The sequence below is a fragment of the Amblyomma mixtum genome, chromosome 10, assembly GCF_055824585.1.
Source record: "Amblyomma mixtum isolate Tamu chromosome 10, ASM5582458v1, whole genome shotgun sequence".
Lineage (NCBI taxonomy): Eukaryota > Metazoa > Arthropoda > Arachnida > Ixodida > Ixodidae > Amblyomma > Amblyomma mixtum.
Window position 1 is genome coordinate 185,963,651 of NC_143021.1, and position 14,939 is coordinate 185,978,589.

The 14,939-nt window shown below is 46.3% G+C and overlaps 2 protein-coding genes and 1 non-coding gene across 4 annotated transcripts in view; 1 reads left to right on the forward strand and 2 right to left on the reverse strand.

Annotated features, from left to right (window-relative positions):
* The window catches only part of LOC149327955 (uncharacterized), a 59,785-nt gene that overhangs the window by 39,457 nt on the left and 5,389 nt on the right, over positions 1–14,939 (forward strand). For both annotated transcript variants that reach the window (XM_089563043.1, XM_089563044.1), the window contains exons 13-14: positions 6,436–6,545; positions 12,129–12,231. In XM_089563043.1, coding sequence (XP_089419169.1) covers positions 6,436–6,545; positions 12,129–12,231 — 213 coding nt within the window. The remainder of the gene's footprint in view (positions 1–6,435; positions 6,546–12,128; positions 12,232–14,939) is intronic.
* On the reverse strand, positions 3,144–5,044 carry LOC149327956 (uncharacterized). Its single transcript, XM_089563087.1, has 6 exons — positions 4,918–5,044; positions 4,665–4,842; positions 3,807–3,839; positions 3,675–3,728; positions 3,421–3,588; positions 3,144–3,214 (listed from the first exon to the last, which is right to left on the reverse strand). Exons 1-5 carry the CDS (start codon positions 5,042–5,044, stop codon positions 3,477–3,479), a joined length of 504 nt encoding a protein of 167 aa, XP_089419213.1. The 3' UTR covers positions 3,144–3,214; positions 3,421–3,476.
* TRNAT-GGU (transfer RNA threonine (anticodon GGU)) lies at positions 8,664–8,737 on the reverse strand. The gene has a single exon. It is a non-coding gene; the product is annotated as a tRNA-Thr (tRNA).

Genomic DNA, 14,939 nt, shown 5'->3' on the forward strand with positions numbered 1-14,939 from the left:
GACGTGCCAGAAAGCGGACGAGAAGGTTTTGGGTGCGCCCTATATGGCGGTACAGGGACACCGAGGGCCAGGCGCATACTCTGCTTCCCCGCTTGCGCGCGAGAGACGAAGGATACTTCAGAGAGTAAGTGGGATCGATAACTACTTCTTCGATTAAGTGCGTGCCACCTGCAGATCGTAGAGTTTCACAAATGATTGCGCCGTTTCTTGTAGCTACCTGCGAATGCCGCTGAGTGTCTTCGACACTTTGCTCGGTCTCGTGCGGCCCCTGATAGAGCGGCAGGTGAAACCGTTCCGGGATCCCATTTCTGCTCACGATCGGCTAGCGATGACGATACGGTAAGATTTATTTCAACCCTATTTCTTTCGGTAATGCAGGAATACCGAATGTATATGCTACACTTGTACCGACACCTAAATGGAATCGTATTTACGCACGGGAAGCTTAGCGCACAGCCCATGGTTTCAGTGCGAGATCAACGCACCGAAATACCTGTGTCCCATGCATTGGTGCACACGCTCAAGAACCGTAGGCGACCAAAAATCCCCCCCCCCCCGCTTCTGCACGCACGCACACGCTTACTTATGGCGTGCCACATTGTCAGTTCATTGTTCTCGCACGTCAAGCCCGAGTTTATCTTCATTCGGTATTTTCGGTTGTGCAAAAATGAGCAGGCTAATCAGCAATTATTTGCTTAACTGTTTATGTTATTATTGAAATTATATTTGCATTGTTAGTGTGGAATACCCAAATAATATATTGTAGAGAACAGTGTTGAATGTTAATTTCAAAATAAAGGTTTATATGAATTTTTTACAGGTTCCTTGCGAACGGAGACACCTTCAGGAGCTTATCGTACAATTTTCTAACAGGGAGGTCAACGGCATGTGAAATTGTCAGAGAAACAACTTCCGTACTTTGGGACGTTCTTCAGTCAACGTATTTAAGGTTTCCGGCAACTTCCCAGGAGTGGCTAAAGGTAAGCAGAGAAGCTGTGTAATTCATGTTGTCTGAAATCTGAGTAAACAAGGTATAGCAGTGCTTTCTAAGGATACCATGTAATAGTTCAATATGACATCGTTCTGTACCACGAGTTTGTAATGGTCGAGTACGTAATATGAGTGATAGGGTTGCCTTTGCTATTTTCAGATCGCTGCAGACATGGAAGAATTTTGGCACTTCCCCAATTGCATAGGAAGCATCGACGGTAAACATGTGCACATCCAATGCCCAGACAACTCAGGATCGATGAATTTAAATTATAAGAAAACATTCAGTGTGGTCCTCCTAGCTGTGTGTGATGCACATTACAAGTAAGTCAATTCTTTCAATGCTTGGAACTTTGCTGTGTTGATTTCCTCAGCTTGCACTCAAGAGGTCTCATGTCACCACAGCAAGCTCAACTGTCAGTGTGCTCTAATTTGCAACAGAAGCCTTTGCAAACTTTGTGTTTATTATAAACTTAGAATAACAAATTCAGTACCCAATTTCGTAGACAACTGCAAAATAAATAGAGAATGTACTGGGGTGTATTCTTTATTGTACTAATGTGTGTCTACTTCTAGGTTCACCTATGTAGACATTGGCCATTACGGCGGTGAAGGTGACAGCGGGATCTTTCAGCGATCACCTCTGTTGGAAGTGCTGGAAAAGGGTTTGCTGGGCATTCCTCAGCCTAGGAGCATTGGCTCAATAGGTCCGATTCCATACCACATGGTTGGCGATGAAGCTTTTCCGCTGAAGCCATTCATGATGAGGCCCTATCCAAGACGAGGTCAGTTGGAAGTTATTTCCACTTGATATCTCTGCCTTTAACACACTCTTTATGCTGCTTTTCAAGTAAAGTATGGTGTTCTGATCCTTTTATAATGATCAATAAAGCTACATTGAACTCTACATCTAAATTGCAACCCTTTCAGTTGACATAAATCAGTGAGATATAAGTCTGCACGATAGAAAACACTGGTTTAGCCACTTATCACATATAGTAAAATGAATTGCTTGAGGTGTACAGTTTTCCTTTTTCTCAGAGCTGCAGAAGTTCAGGAATGACCCAGCTCAGCGGCAAGAGTACCTGAAAAGGGCAACATTCAACTATCGCTTGAGCCGAGCAAGACGGTTGATTGAAAATGCCTTTGGAATCATGTCAAGCAGATGGAGAATTTTTCGGCGACCATTTCGGGCATCGGAGGAAACGACACAAAATATTGTTAAGTCATGTGTTGTACTGCACAACTTCCTGCTGAGTTTTCCGCAATCGCGATCTGCATACAGCCCACCGGGTTTCACTGATCATGAGGACTGGGAAGGGAACATCGTAGAAGGATCCTGGAGAGCTGGCAGTGACAGTCTGCTCGGCATGGGGGACCTCATCACTATGTCTGGATATCATTCAGCAAGGTAAACTATCTCGCAAGTGAAAGCATGCACAATCAGGATTCCCTTGTTTGGCCACTGATGGTGCTGCATTTTGTTGCTTTTGCAGGACAGCTATGGATATGCGCAACCACTTGGCAACCTACTTCATGAATGAAGGACGGGTGCCATGGCAGGAGAGGATAGTGACCCGCGCGGGAATACAGGTAATGATGCAGTTTTGAATCATTCGCTCAAAACATATGTTGCAGGCGTATAAATTCACAATAATGCTGCACAAATTGGAGAGCATTCTTTATTGCCGGAATGTACTCATTCGGGCAGCTCCATTTCGGCCTCAAAAATAAGGGAATGAATTTTGAAGAGTATTTCTGCACGCTTTCTTGCCGGAAGCTTTCTCAGCTTTGTGGCCATCCAGTCTGCCGCCATCTGGCATTCGTCTGGTGGGCTGGCCCTGGGTGCTGCCACCTTCCTAGCAGTCTCGATTGTTCTCAGTGTGCTGCTGCAGCTACCCAGTGCTTCCTGGACAGCTTCTTCAAAAGTGTCATTCTTTCTCCTTTTTCTGTAATGACAATGCCGCAGTTTTCATGGGCAGTTACTCACACATAAAATGTTTTGCAGGAAAAATGAACAGCAGAGCTACCGAGACTGTGGTGTCGACGAAACTCGCACTTGGGAAGGCTGCGCTGGAGGCTGGGCTGTGCTTGTGCCACCGTTGGACCTTGGTGACGCATGAAAAGAAAAATATCATCCGTTAAGAGAGATACAATGTAACATTCCTTGAGACAAGCTCACCCGGAAGATGCTTCAGCCTCAGTCGGAGTTGGACCGAGCAAGCTGAAATACATAGAGAATGTGTTTCGATGTGACAACAGGATATGAAACGTCCAATATGTGGTGCACAGCATTTACTGCCAGCAAGACAATTTATTCAATGCATTATTATACGTCTTTGTAAGCACTAAACTATTTCATTTAGCAAGAGTGTTTCATGCATGTGTGTTCTATGATTGATCATTCACAATAAATTCACAAATACCCACCTACAGCTGTCTTCATCCGAATTGCCTGTAGTTCTCCCACAGCATCTGCATTGACATCAACAAATAATAAACAGAAGTAAGTAGACGTGATACATGGTAGTGCTAATAAAATGTAACAAAGCATACATTTCATCCAGTACTTGTTCAGCAGGCGATGGGCTGGGCCAACTGCATATGATTTATCTATGTTGAATGAATATTTGTCACAGTACCACATGCAGGTCCCAATACGTAAACAGAAAGAAACAAAATACCAATCGCCTGCAGCACTCCAAGTTGACACTGCCTCTTCGGCCTGCTGCAGGTGTCTGTGAGGGCAGGAATCATTATGTAAACACCTAATTTAAGCATTCAAGAACATAGTTAAACATAGGATTAGCACCTACCCATCTTGTGGCAAAGGGATATTCGTGGTTAATCTGGAAAGCAACCACACAGCGAGTATTTATTTCACGATACACGCACATAGGTTAACATTTCTCAATTATGCGGCTATATGCAAATAATAAACGATGTCCTGCATCGTACCGTAAAAATCCGAGCAACAAAAAAGTGAGAGTAATTTAATAGTTTCATAACAACTGCTTTGATAATGTCGCCTATGCGAGAGGAGTGAAATATGAGTTTGCAAGCACGGGATTCGCAGCCATCCGACGGGGGCAGAAAAATATTGAAAATTGGAGTGGTAGGTATGTGGTAACAAATGCAGTCGCTAAATGCTGCAACATGGAGAAAGGGCGAGCGCATGGCCGGCAGAAAAGAAAACCGCGAGCAACCGAGTTTATTATTTCTACGTAAAAATGACATGTATGAATGTGTTCTAGGATGAAAACTCCGTATTTAACGAAGAAATACGTCCGGCCGTGCGCCGCACGAATGCGCCTCGCGCACGGCGCGTAGGCACTTGCCTCTTCAATGTATCTAACAATACAGCACCATTCTTGAACATGATAAGAGAGCGGCCGGATTCAGAAATTAATTCCGCGACTGGACTTGATCAAAATAAGATCAAGAATCGTATGTAATGAACATGCCCGAAAGGGTCATTTCGCTTCCTTCGGCGCGCCAGCCGTTCACGTTAGCCACGGCAAAGCTAAGTCGCATTTCTGAATACGGTAGCAAATGCACCCATGCACTAGCGAGCATACATTTACCCAGGGAGCAGATATTCCAATATATGCACCAGATCAGGTCCCTGGGCGAGCGGGAACAGAGGTGAACCACACTTCACAAGTGCATCTTACTTTTCGGCGTAGTACGGAGTTTGCCACAGGAAACTGTCAAGCAGATTGTAATATGTCCAATCGCTTTTCGGTTTCCCGTCTCTGCCAGGAGCACCACTCTTGTAGGCCTTCCTCTTCTCGAGGGCTACTTTCAGCCAGCGGTCGCGGAAATTTTTGAATTTCCCCGCTGCCTGCTCGCCTGCATGGTATACAAACACAATGACATGCTCACACATGTTCCCGAAACATTAAGAAAATTTCACCAATTACTCACCTGTCATCCCAAATTGCTGCCCAATAATGTGCCAGCGGTTTGCGCGCAGATCCTTGTCCTTGAAATCGATGTGCGATTTATCGTACAGGCAAGGATAATCGCGTACCGTTTCCAAAAATGCTTCCATCGTCGTCGAACGTCTCGGTGGCAGTGTGGGAAGGCTTAACAAAAACAGCCCCCTTGACTGGAAATGGCCTCTGAGATTTACCGTCGCGGGTCACGGAGCCCATACATTATGATTCTTAGCATATGCCACAGGTGGCGCCACAACAGCGCGGCTCGCTCGCTTCTGATTGGTGGTCGTTTTGCGGCTGCCGCGAAAAATGGGTCTCGCACCCATTCGCGCGTTTGCCGCGCGTTGCTGCCGCGTTTCGTGAATCTTGGCGCGCGCGACAGCACCGCTCGCCGCGCGCGGCGTGTCGCGCGCGTTTTTGTCGCTAGTGTGGACGTACCATTACACGCCCATGTATCTGTTGGTTGACAGTTCGACTCCTGACCTGCGCCTGACGCGAGTTTCAACTAGCAATTCCGTTCTCAATTAACCCGAGATTCGAACGCGACCAGTAGGGTACTTCTGCGATAATTTGGCAGCCCACAGTATTTGCGCAAAAAAAGGCCTCACCGTGGAAAATAGTGCGTCGCTTTCGCTGGGTATATATACGGCAAGCCAAGTATAGCGCTTGTCGTAGGATTTGTTGTTTGCTGTGTCGCTGTCGTCTTGGTATGCTTTGTGTAGGTATCTGCCGTTCCCATTCAATCACGTTACCTTATAATATCAGACTCCTGTTGATTAATGATAAATACCCACGTACGATTTGTTCTCCAGTTGAAGAATTAACCCGTGTCATTCCATGGAGCCGCCCAGTAGACTTTTTTTAAGCCCGAGTAAACATATTTTTAATGTATTAAATGTATATTTTTAGTACATTTCTAATGTATATTTTTATTATATTTTTAATGCATTATAAATATGCTAAGCGGGCAAAAATGTACTTTTCACGTATTTTTAAGAACGTTTAAAATATTATTCCTAGTATACTTAGAAAGCATTCGTATTGCAGTTTAAGCATAGGGACAAAAAAATGCGAAATAAATATGAAATTAATACAATACGTTTGAAATGCATTTTTAGCACATCCTCTTTTTCGCTAAGGGATGTTATTGATCAATAGTGTGTTGTAAGTTTCTCTCGAAGGGATTACCTATGTATGCTTCGTTAGGCGTGCGAGACTGTACACAAATGTTCAAAATATGGTAGTGACTGTTTATTTCCATCAAGCGAAGCGCAGTCATACTGCAGCAAAGGAAATGTATATAGCTGGCACTTTTTTTTATGTGTAGCATTTGCGCATTCAATTTCTAAGTGGGCAAAGATTTCGGGAGGAACGACCCAGTCGGAAATTTTGTCACCTGTTCCTCATTCCCGTAAGAGTGCAACTGTGCGACATTTGTACCTATCCGCCCCTTAATCGGATCCCCCATTGAGTTGCCATTTGTGGAAATCATTCTTCACTCCAGGTGGTGGCTAACCAATCTCGGCAGCTGCCCAGCCCCGAAGCGTCGGCCGACAACCACTTGGGCCAGGCACTGCGAGAGACGGGGGCCGCTTCAGGCAGCACACGAGAGGGGTGAGCCTTTTCACCGCACCGCACGGAGCACCAGCCCAATAATCAATGATCGCAGTGTCGTGCTACATATATTCCTCTTCCTCATTATTCCTCTCTCTTTTATTGCGAAAGCAATATTACTTGCACTTTCACGCCTTTGCCGTGCCGCGGCGGTGACCACCAAAGCAATACTACTTGCACTTTCACGCCTTTGCCGTGCCGCGGCGGTGACCACCATCGTGCCGCGGCGGTGACCACCAAAGCAATACTACTTGCACTTTCACGCCTTTGCCGGGCCGCGGCGTTGACCACCATCGTGCCGCGCCGGTGACCACCAAAGCAATACTACTTGCACTTTCACGCCTTTGCCGTGCCGCGGCGGTCACCACCATTGACCTTCATTTGACCCTGATTACATTAGATTGGATTGGATTAGATTGGATTGGATTGGATTGGATTGGACTGGACTGGACTGGATTGGATTGGATTGGATTGGATTGGATTAGATTAGATTAGATAGGAGTGGATTGGATTGGAGCGGATCGAATTGGATTGGATTGCATTGGAATGGATTGGATTGGTTTAGATTGGATTGTATTGTATAAACGATGCATCACCACAAGTCTAACCACAAGCACCACCACCAGCTACACTACCAGCTGTCCCATGGCGTAGGTACGGATATTGCTTTCGCAATTACCGGGCTTAACCAAGCTAAGCCACAGCGAATTTTTAGCAGTGCCCTGCTTTGCAGCATTCATGCTATGGCACTTTCTGGTCGGAATTGCAGCAATTATTAGTGCGATAGTGTTTATATTGGGCATTCCCGGCGCTTAGCATTTTTTTCTTAGTTCATCGTAAGACTGGTCAAATGTTTTAGGGGAATCCCCCAAGGTGGAGTAAATTTGTAATAAGGGAGTAATTACTCATTGGCATCCACTCAAGCGCAGCCATATGGCTACAAAGGAAAGCTATACAGCTTTCTCAGAAACTTCGTAGTTAAAGAAAAATTCGTTTTGGTCCGGGGTTCGAACCAGGGACCACCCCTTCACCGGAGCAGTCGCTCTACCAACTGAGCTAACCGGGACGGCAAGTTTATGGTAGGGCGAGAGCGAATTGATCAATAACTCGAAGTGGGAACAGTGTTGGTCAAATGTTTTAGGGGAATCCCCCAAGGTGGAGTAAATTTGTAATAGGGGAGTAATTACTCATTGGCATCCTCCCAAGCGCAGCCATACGGCTATAAAGGAAAGCTATACAGCTTTCTCAGAAACTTCGTAGTTAAAGAAAAATTCGTCCTGGTCCGGGGTTCGAATCTGGGGCCACCGCTTCAGTGGAGCAGTCGCTCTACCAACTGAGCTAACCAGGACGGCAAGCTTATGGTAGGGCGAGAGCGAATTGATCAATAACTCGAGTGGGAACAGTGTTGGTCAAATGTTTTAGGGGAATCCCGCAAGGTGGAGTAAATTTGTAATAAGGGAGTAATTACTCATTGGCATCCACCCAAACGCAGCCATACGGCTACAAAGGAAAGCTATAAAGCATTTTCAGAAACTTCGCAGTTAAAGAAAGATTCGTCCTGGTCCGAGGTTCGAACCCGGGACCACCGCTTCACCGGAGCAGTCGCTCTACCAACTGAGCTAACCGGGACGGCAAGCTTATGGTAGGGCGAGAGCGAATTGATCAATAACTCGAAGTGAGAACAGTATTGGTCAAATGTTTTAGGGGAACCCCCAAGGTGGAGTAAATTTGTAATAAGGGAGTAATTACTCATTGGCATCCACCCAAACGCAGCCATACGGCTACAAAGGAAAGCTATACAGCTTTCTCAGGAACTTCGCAGTTAAAGAAAGATTCGTCCTGGTACGGGATTCCAACCCGGGACCACCGCTTCACCGGAGCAGTCGCTCTACCAACTGAGCTAACCGGGACGGCAAGCTTATGGTAGGGCGAGAGCGAATTGATCAATAACTCGAAGTGGGAACAGTGTTGGTCAAATGTTTTAAGGGAATCCCCAAAGGTGGAGTAAATTTGTAATAAGGGAGTAATTACTCATTGGCATCCACCCAAGCGCAGCCATATGGCTATAAAGGAAAGCTATACAGCTTTCTCAGAAACTTCGTAGTTAAAGAAACATTCCTCCTGGTCCGGGGTTCGAACCCGGGACCACCGCTTCACCGGAGCAGTCGCTCTACCAACTGAGCTAACCGGGACGGCAAGCGTATGGTAGGGCGAGAGCGAATTGATCAATAACTCGAAGTGGGAACAGTGTTGGTCAAATGTTTTAGGGGAATCCCGCAAGGTGGAGTAAATTTGTAATAACGGAGTAATTACTCATGGGCATCCACCCAAGCGCAGCCATACGGCTACAAAGGAAAGCTATAAAGCTTTCTCAGAAACTTCGCAGTTAAAGAAAGATTCGTCCTGGTCCGGAGTTCGAACCCGGGACCACCGCTTCACCGGAGCAGTCGCTCTGCCAACTGAGCTAACCGGGACGGCAAGCTTATGGTAGGGCGAGAGCGAATTGATCAATAACTCGAAGTGGGAACAGTGTTGGTCAAATGTTTTAGGGGAACCCCCAAGGTGGAGTAAATTTGTAATAAGGGAGTAATTACTCATTGGCATCCACCCAAGCGCAGCCATACGGCTACAAAGGAAAGCTATACAGCTTTCTCAGAAAGTTCTTAGTTAAAGAAAAATTCGTCCAGGTCCGGGGTTGGAACCCGGGACCACCGCTTCACCGGAGCAGTCGCTCTACCAACTGAGCTAACCGGGACGGCAAGCTTATGGTAGGGCGAGAGCGAATTGATCAATAACGCGAAGTGGGAACAGTGCGCCTGAAGACTGCACACCGGGCGGTCGGCAACCTCTGCCAGGTGTGTGCGTGTATAAACAGGGCGTCCCAGCTAACTTGGACCAAGATTCATAAAACAACTAAGCGTTCTTCAGAACTGAAATGACAAGGATGTTGTTAGGGTTTATCTAAAGTTACAATACCATTTTCTTCACTTCTTCTATTTGAGTAATTAGTCGAGATAAATAAATTAAAATTTTAAATCTAGCTTGAATCGTCCAGACGTCAATAGGAATGTTGTGGAGCTCCACAAATATTGTTCAACCCAGGCACCACTTCCAACGAGATAGACTTCGCGTTGCATTTTTTTATTCGGGAATAACGAAAGCCCGCGTATTTTGAAAATATACCATGTGACAGCGCACTCCGTGCGCCGGATGCGCCGGGATTACAGCGCTCTCATCCGTGCTTTGTAAAAAACACTCGCTTGGCGCCTTTCGTGCTGCCCAGTACAGGGCTTAGCGTTGTGCGTGGTTCCAAGATAAGCGCCAGTGGGTTCGGGCTTGAATTCAAAGAAAGCGCGGCTCCTGTTTTTCAGCGTAATTCACACGACGTTATCAGGCTTGTTATATATGTCTTTGCTTGTTGGGATCTTGCTCCCAAATTCGAACTTATGAAATATCCATCGTTCCTCCGCATGAATTCTGCTAACGTGACAATGCAATTATCACCGCAGAAACGGGAGCCGTGCTTTCTTTCAACTGCCGCCCGTACCCACTGACGCTTATCTTGGAACCAAGCACAACACGACGCTCTGTCTTGGGCGGCACGAAAGGCGAGAAGCGAGTGACGTTTTTCGCAAAGCACGGATGAGAGCGCTGTAATCGCGGCGCATCCGGGAGCACGGAGCGCGCTGTCACGTGGTATTTTTTAAACTCTGCGGGCTTTCGTTTTCGCCAATAAAAACAGTCACGCTAATTCTATCTCGTTGGAAGTGTCTGGGTCGGACAATATTTGTGGAGCTCCACAACTTTCCTATTGACGCCTGAACATTTCAAGCTATATTTAAAAAGTTAATTTATTTATATCGAGAAATTATTCAAATAGGACGCGCGAAAAAAATGGTACTGTAACTTAAAATAAACAAAATCCACGCGATTTTAGTTCTGAGGAACGGTTAGATTTTTTTTTATAAATCTTGGTCCAAGTTAGCTGGGGCACCCTGTATACATGAACTTTAAAATGCGTTTGATTCAGTCAATGACAATATACTCCTTTCCAAGATTCACACTGACAGTTTCCCTGGGAGCGCGCAAGCCTTGCTGAAATTGTTTCCAATATATAACGCAATATGCAGAACTAAACAATGTGAAGTCATCTACACCGCACATTAACTCCGGGATACCACAGGGGAGCTTTCTAGTACCACTTTTGTTTTCCATTTACATAAACGACGTAATCCGCTACACAAACAATGTGCAGTTTGTATCCTCTGCGGATGATACATCCGTTTTGAATACAGGTAGTTGTGAAAGTGGCATCGAACTTTGTGCAAATAAAGTGTTGGCCGACATTCAGACACGGGTTGATGCAAATCATCTTGGGATAAATTCAAATAAAACAAAGATTGTGCTATACTTGCGGAAAGGAAAACACATTTCCGAGCCACTTAATATACAGTTAGGCACCAATATATTGCAAAGAGTTGATTCTGTAAAGGTCCTTGGTGTCAACTTTCAGTGCGCTTAAGATGGAATAAGCACATAAAACATCTTTGTTCTAAAGTAGCCTCTACTGTACATGTCTTATGCAGAGTCAAAAGCATACTTCCCGAAAAATTCAAAATCATGCTGCACAATTCCCAAGTGATGTCTTGACTCCAATATTGTTACCTGGTTTGGGGCACTACTGGTGACACAAATTTGCCTAATCTGCACTTACTCTAGAAAAAAGCCTTGAGATGTTTAGCAGATGTTCCTTACCCTTATACTTCCCATGATCTGTTTTTGCTATATATGATATTTCTCCCATTTCAAAATCTATAGATACTGGTTGCTGGTATGCTTCAAGTCCTCGGTTAAAACCAGCGATAACATCTTGGTGGCTGAAAAAGAATGAATCTTGTCGTCAGACCCGTCAGGGTGAAACGGGGAATGTACCCATGTCACGGGAAAACTACTCCAAGGAATCATTACCTTACAAGCTTCCCTCTTCTTAAATCGGTTGCAGGAAGAGTTGTTTGATCCTTTTTGTAATCGTATTTCCATGATTAAGTTTTTTTGACGTCTTTACCTATGCGAAGTGTGTAGTATATTTTAGTCGTTCCAATATAATTCTATTCAGTGACAATTGTTTGTACATGCCCACTCACTTTCATTTTCAATGCCTGCTGCGTCCTCAATAACTGCTTACAATCTTGGTAATGCTTCCGTTTTCCTTTTGTTTTTTTTGCCTGTGAAATATTTGTGCCATAACCATATCTGCATGAATGCCATTTTGAAAGGGAGCAGGACTTGCGTCGAGGCGTTGCCACAGCTTTTATGCTTTGGATTTCCTGCCTTGTCTGCGCTTTCGCTGCCGCATACCACTGGTCACTTTATCGGCGCATTGTATGATAAGTACATTTAGCATCGTGAATTTTCTCAGAACACGCGTGAGATAGCCGTATTTTCTGTACTTACTGCCTTTTTTTTGTTTCCTGAACACTGTGGGCCGATCTGCAGTGCTGTGAGGAACCGCGTCTCAGTGTGACGTTGTGTCAGTGCGTTGCTGCAGCGCCATGCCTGATATCCATCATTCCTTTTCTGCAGGTGTCACCAGCCGCTATTCCGGGCCCTTTAGAAAGCCACCGTCACGTCACGCGCAGGCACAACCAGCTGTCGCACTGGGCTCTGCAGTGTACACACATAGCCCGTGAGTAGGGCGCCAGGCGCCCTATAGCCCTTGATGAACTGCACAATCAGAGCTGTCCTGCGATGAGTTTCAGCATGCAGCTTCTGTCGCCTCCAGTAGCACCTCCGCACCTACTTCCCCCCACCTTCTGGGGTGCTTACCGCCTACTACTTCCTTCAATTCACTTCTGCAATCCACCTTCGCCCACCTTCACTCTCCAGACATTCCATACACCAACCACTGTCCCTACTCTACCCTCCAAACACCCCACCCAGCATTAATCCACCTACTTACACCTTCCACAAGACCTTCACCAGTTAGAAACCCATGCAGCAAAGGGAGAAGCACATGATTTGTAAAATGAAGATCAAAGACTTAGTGGGAAATCCAGCTGCCCATTGTGGATCACCGCCTAGAAGCCAACTCCGCATCCTGCCTTCACCCACCTCCACCAATACCCGTGCACCAACTACCAGCATCATTCACCCTCCAGCAAATTTTGCTGGTTGGTGCAGCCACGCCTTTGAGTAAGGCATCATTTGCAGTAAAAGCACCAAAGTAGTCATACAGGGCAACAGCTGTTGCGCCTCTCATTCAGATGATTCCACGTCTGTTCTGTCGAGTTTCTCAACGTCGCAACCCGAGACAGTCTAGAAGCACCGCTCTACGCAGCTTTGAAGTGGGACAATTTAAAGCCCTTGCAAACACCGCTACATGGCTGACTAGATACATTGAATAACGCCATCTCCTGGCACATATAGATACTTTGATACTCTGACAGCTTACAAGTAATATAAAATAGTGCTGTATTTGTGAATGCATTCATTATGGTTACAGTTCAGCGCAGTACTATCAAGTTTTGCTCTAACAATGACCTTTTCCGCCGTTGAGCGCACCTTTCCAGAAAGTGTCGATTCACGGTAATTTTTCATTTCACCTCCATCCAAATTCAGCAGTGGCTGCAGCGGTCGTAATTAAGCTCGTGAACTTAAGCTGAGCATCAGAATGGCGCAGCCCCTGAGCAATTGAGACCCTTTGTATATTCTGTGTGAATTCTGAGTGGATTATGTGTGTATATTTTGTGTGAAATATTGCAAATAATTATCTGAACGCCATAACCAAGTTTTAGTATAACCAAACCATTCCATCACCCATCGGCTATCTCATGTCTGTCGAGGTACGCATTACCGTCTTATTGCGAGGCCGTCCGCTGACCTCCCTGTGCATATTTTTTACAGCCTTCATTTTCACATGAAGGCTATCACAAGCCAGTGCATACGCTGACTGCCTTCCGAAGTGCCCCACTGTTTGACGTATTTTGTTCTCGGCAACATAGTCTCGGGAACAATTTAGCATCGGCCTCTTTAACTCCTCGAGGCCACAAGCATACGGGGAAATTTCATGCGCCTCGTGACATCAGCAACAGTGGAGGCATGCAGTTGGTTGCCAGGATTGGCACTGTGTGCACCACACGAATTGCCTGCATTGCCATTTGGATATATTTCATTAGGTTTCTTGTGTGGTGCTGTTCATGACTGCGTGCGCCTATTCTAACTGTACGTGAGAGAGTACGTGCTCTACGTACGCGTTCGTTAGTTTCGCTCACAGAGAAGGAACTCCGATAAAACTTGATTGGTTTAATTGGCCGAAGAGTAAAACAAGAAAACTTTACAGAACAGGTTGGAAGCACGAACGGTAAAACAAGAAAACTTTACAGAACAGATTGGAAGCACGGCTTTTCCGTTGAGCGTCTCACAAAACCACTGTCTTTCGATGCCGGGCCGAGTCCTGCTTTCTCCCTCTCCTGCCACCGCTCCCGTCTCGCCGACCTTGGACAGTCAGAGTTCCCGGAAAACGGCGACCGGCAACCGCGCTGCCCGACCTCACAGCCCGCCGCCCGGTTCAGGGACGGTCGCCGAGGGACGGCCGCGGGAACCCCCTTCAGGCGCCTGCCGCTTGGTCGGCTCGCGCGCACACGCTCACACACGCGCACATGCACAAGGGTCCCTGGCCGACGAAATTGCATGTCGAATGGCGCCGCATCTTATCTCCCTTTTCGTCTCCGACACTCTCCCCGAAATGACGAAGTCATTTGCTAACCAGGGAGTTCCAGAGGGTATATTAATTGAATTAGACGCCGAAGTTTTGTTCTCCCTGGCATTCGGACCTCAAAAGCTCTTGCCCTGTTGTCTCTTCCAGTGAAAGCCCTTTGAATTACTCCGAGCTTCCGCAGTTGGCGCGGCTGCAGAGTTTCTTTTAAGAGGACCACGTCGCCAATGTCAACATGTTTTCCACTTCGAATGCCTCTGGAATGCGTCAGATGCAACTCCTTTAAACACTCAGAGCACCAGCGCTTCCAGAACCTCTCCAACGCTTTACCACGAGTCGACATCACATGTCGCATGTGGTTGCATGTCAGTGCAGCAATTTCCTTTCGTTGCAGCGCCGGTAGAGAGGTCAGTCATCGTCCATTCAGAAACATAGCGGGGCAAAGAGGCTCAGGTTCATATGGCTCTGTATAAACATGAGTAAGTGGGCGGGAATTCAGTACAGCTTCCACTTCGGTCAGAGTAGTTGGCGTTTCCTCGATAGTTAGGTAGCCAATCCCGAGAGTCTTCTACAAGGCTAGTTCCGTGCGTCCGACACGCCGCTCGTAAAAGCCACCTCACCAGGGTCCGCGTTCTACAATGGATTTACACTGAACCCGGGAATTTACACTGTTTTGAGCT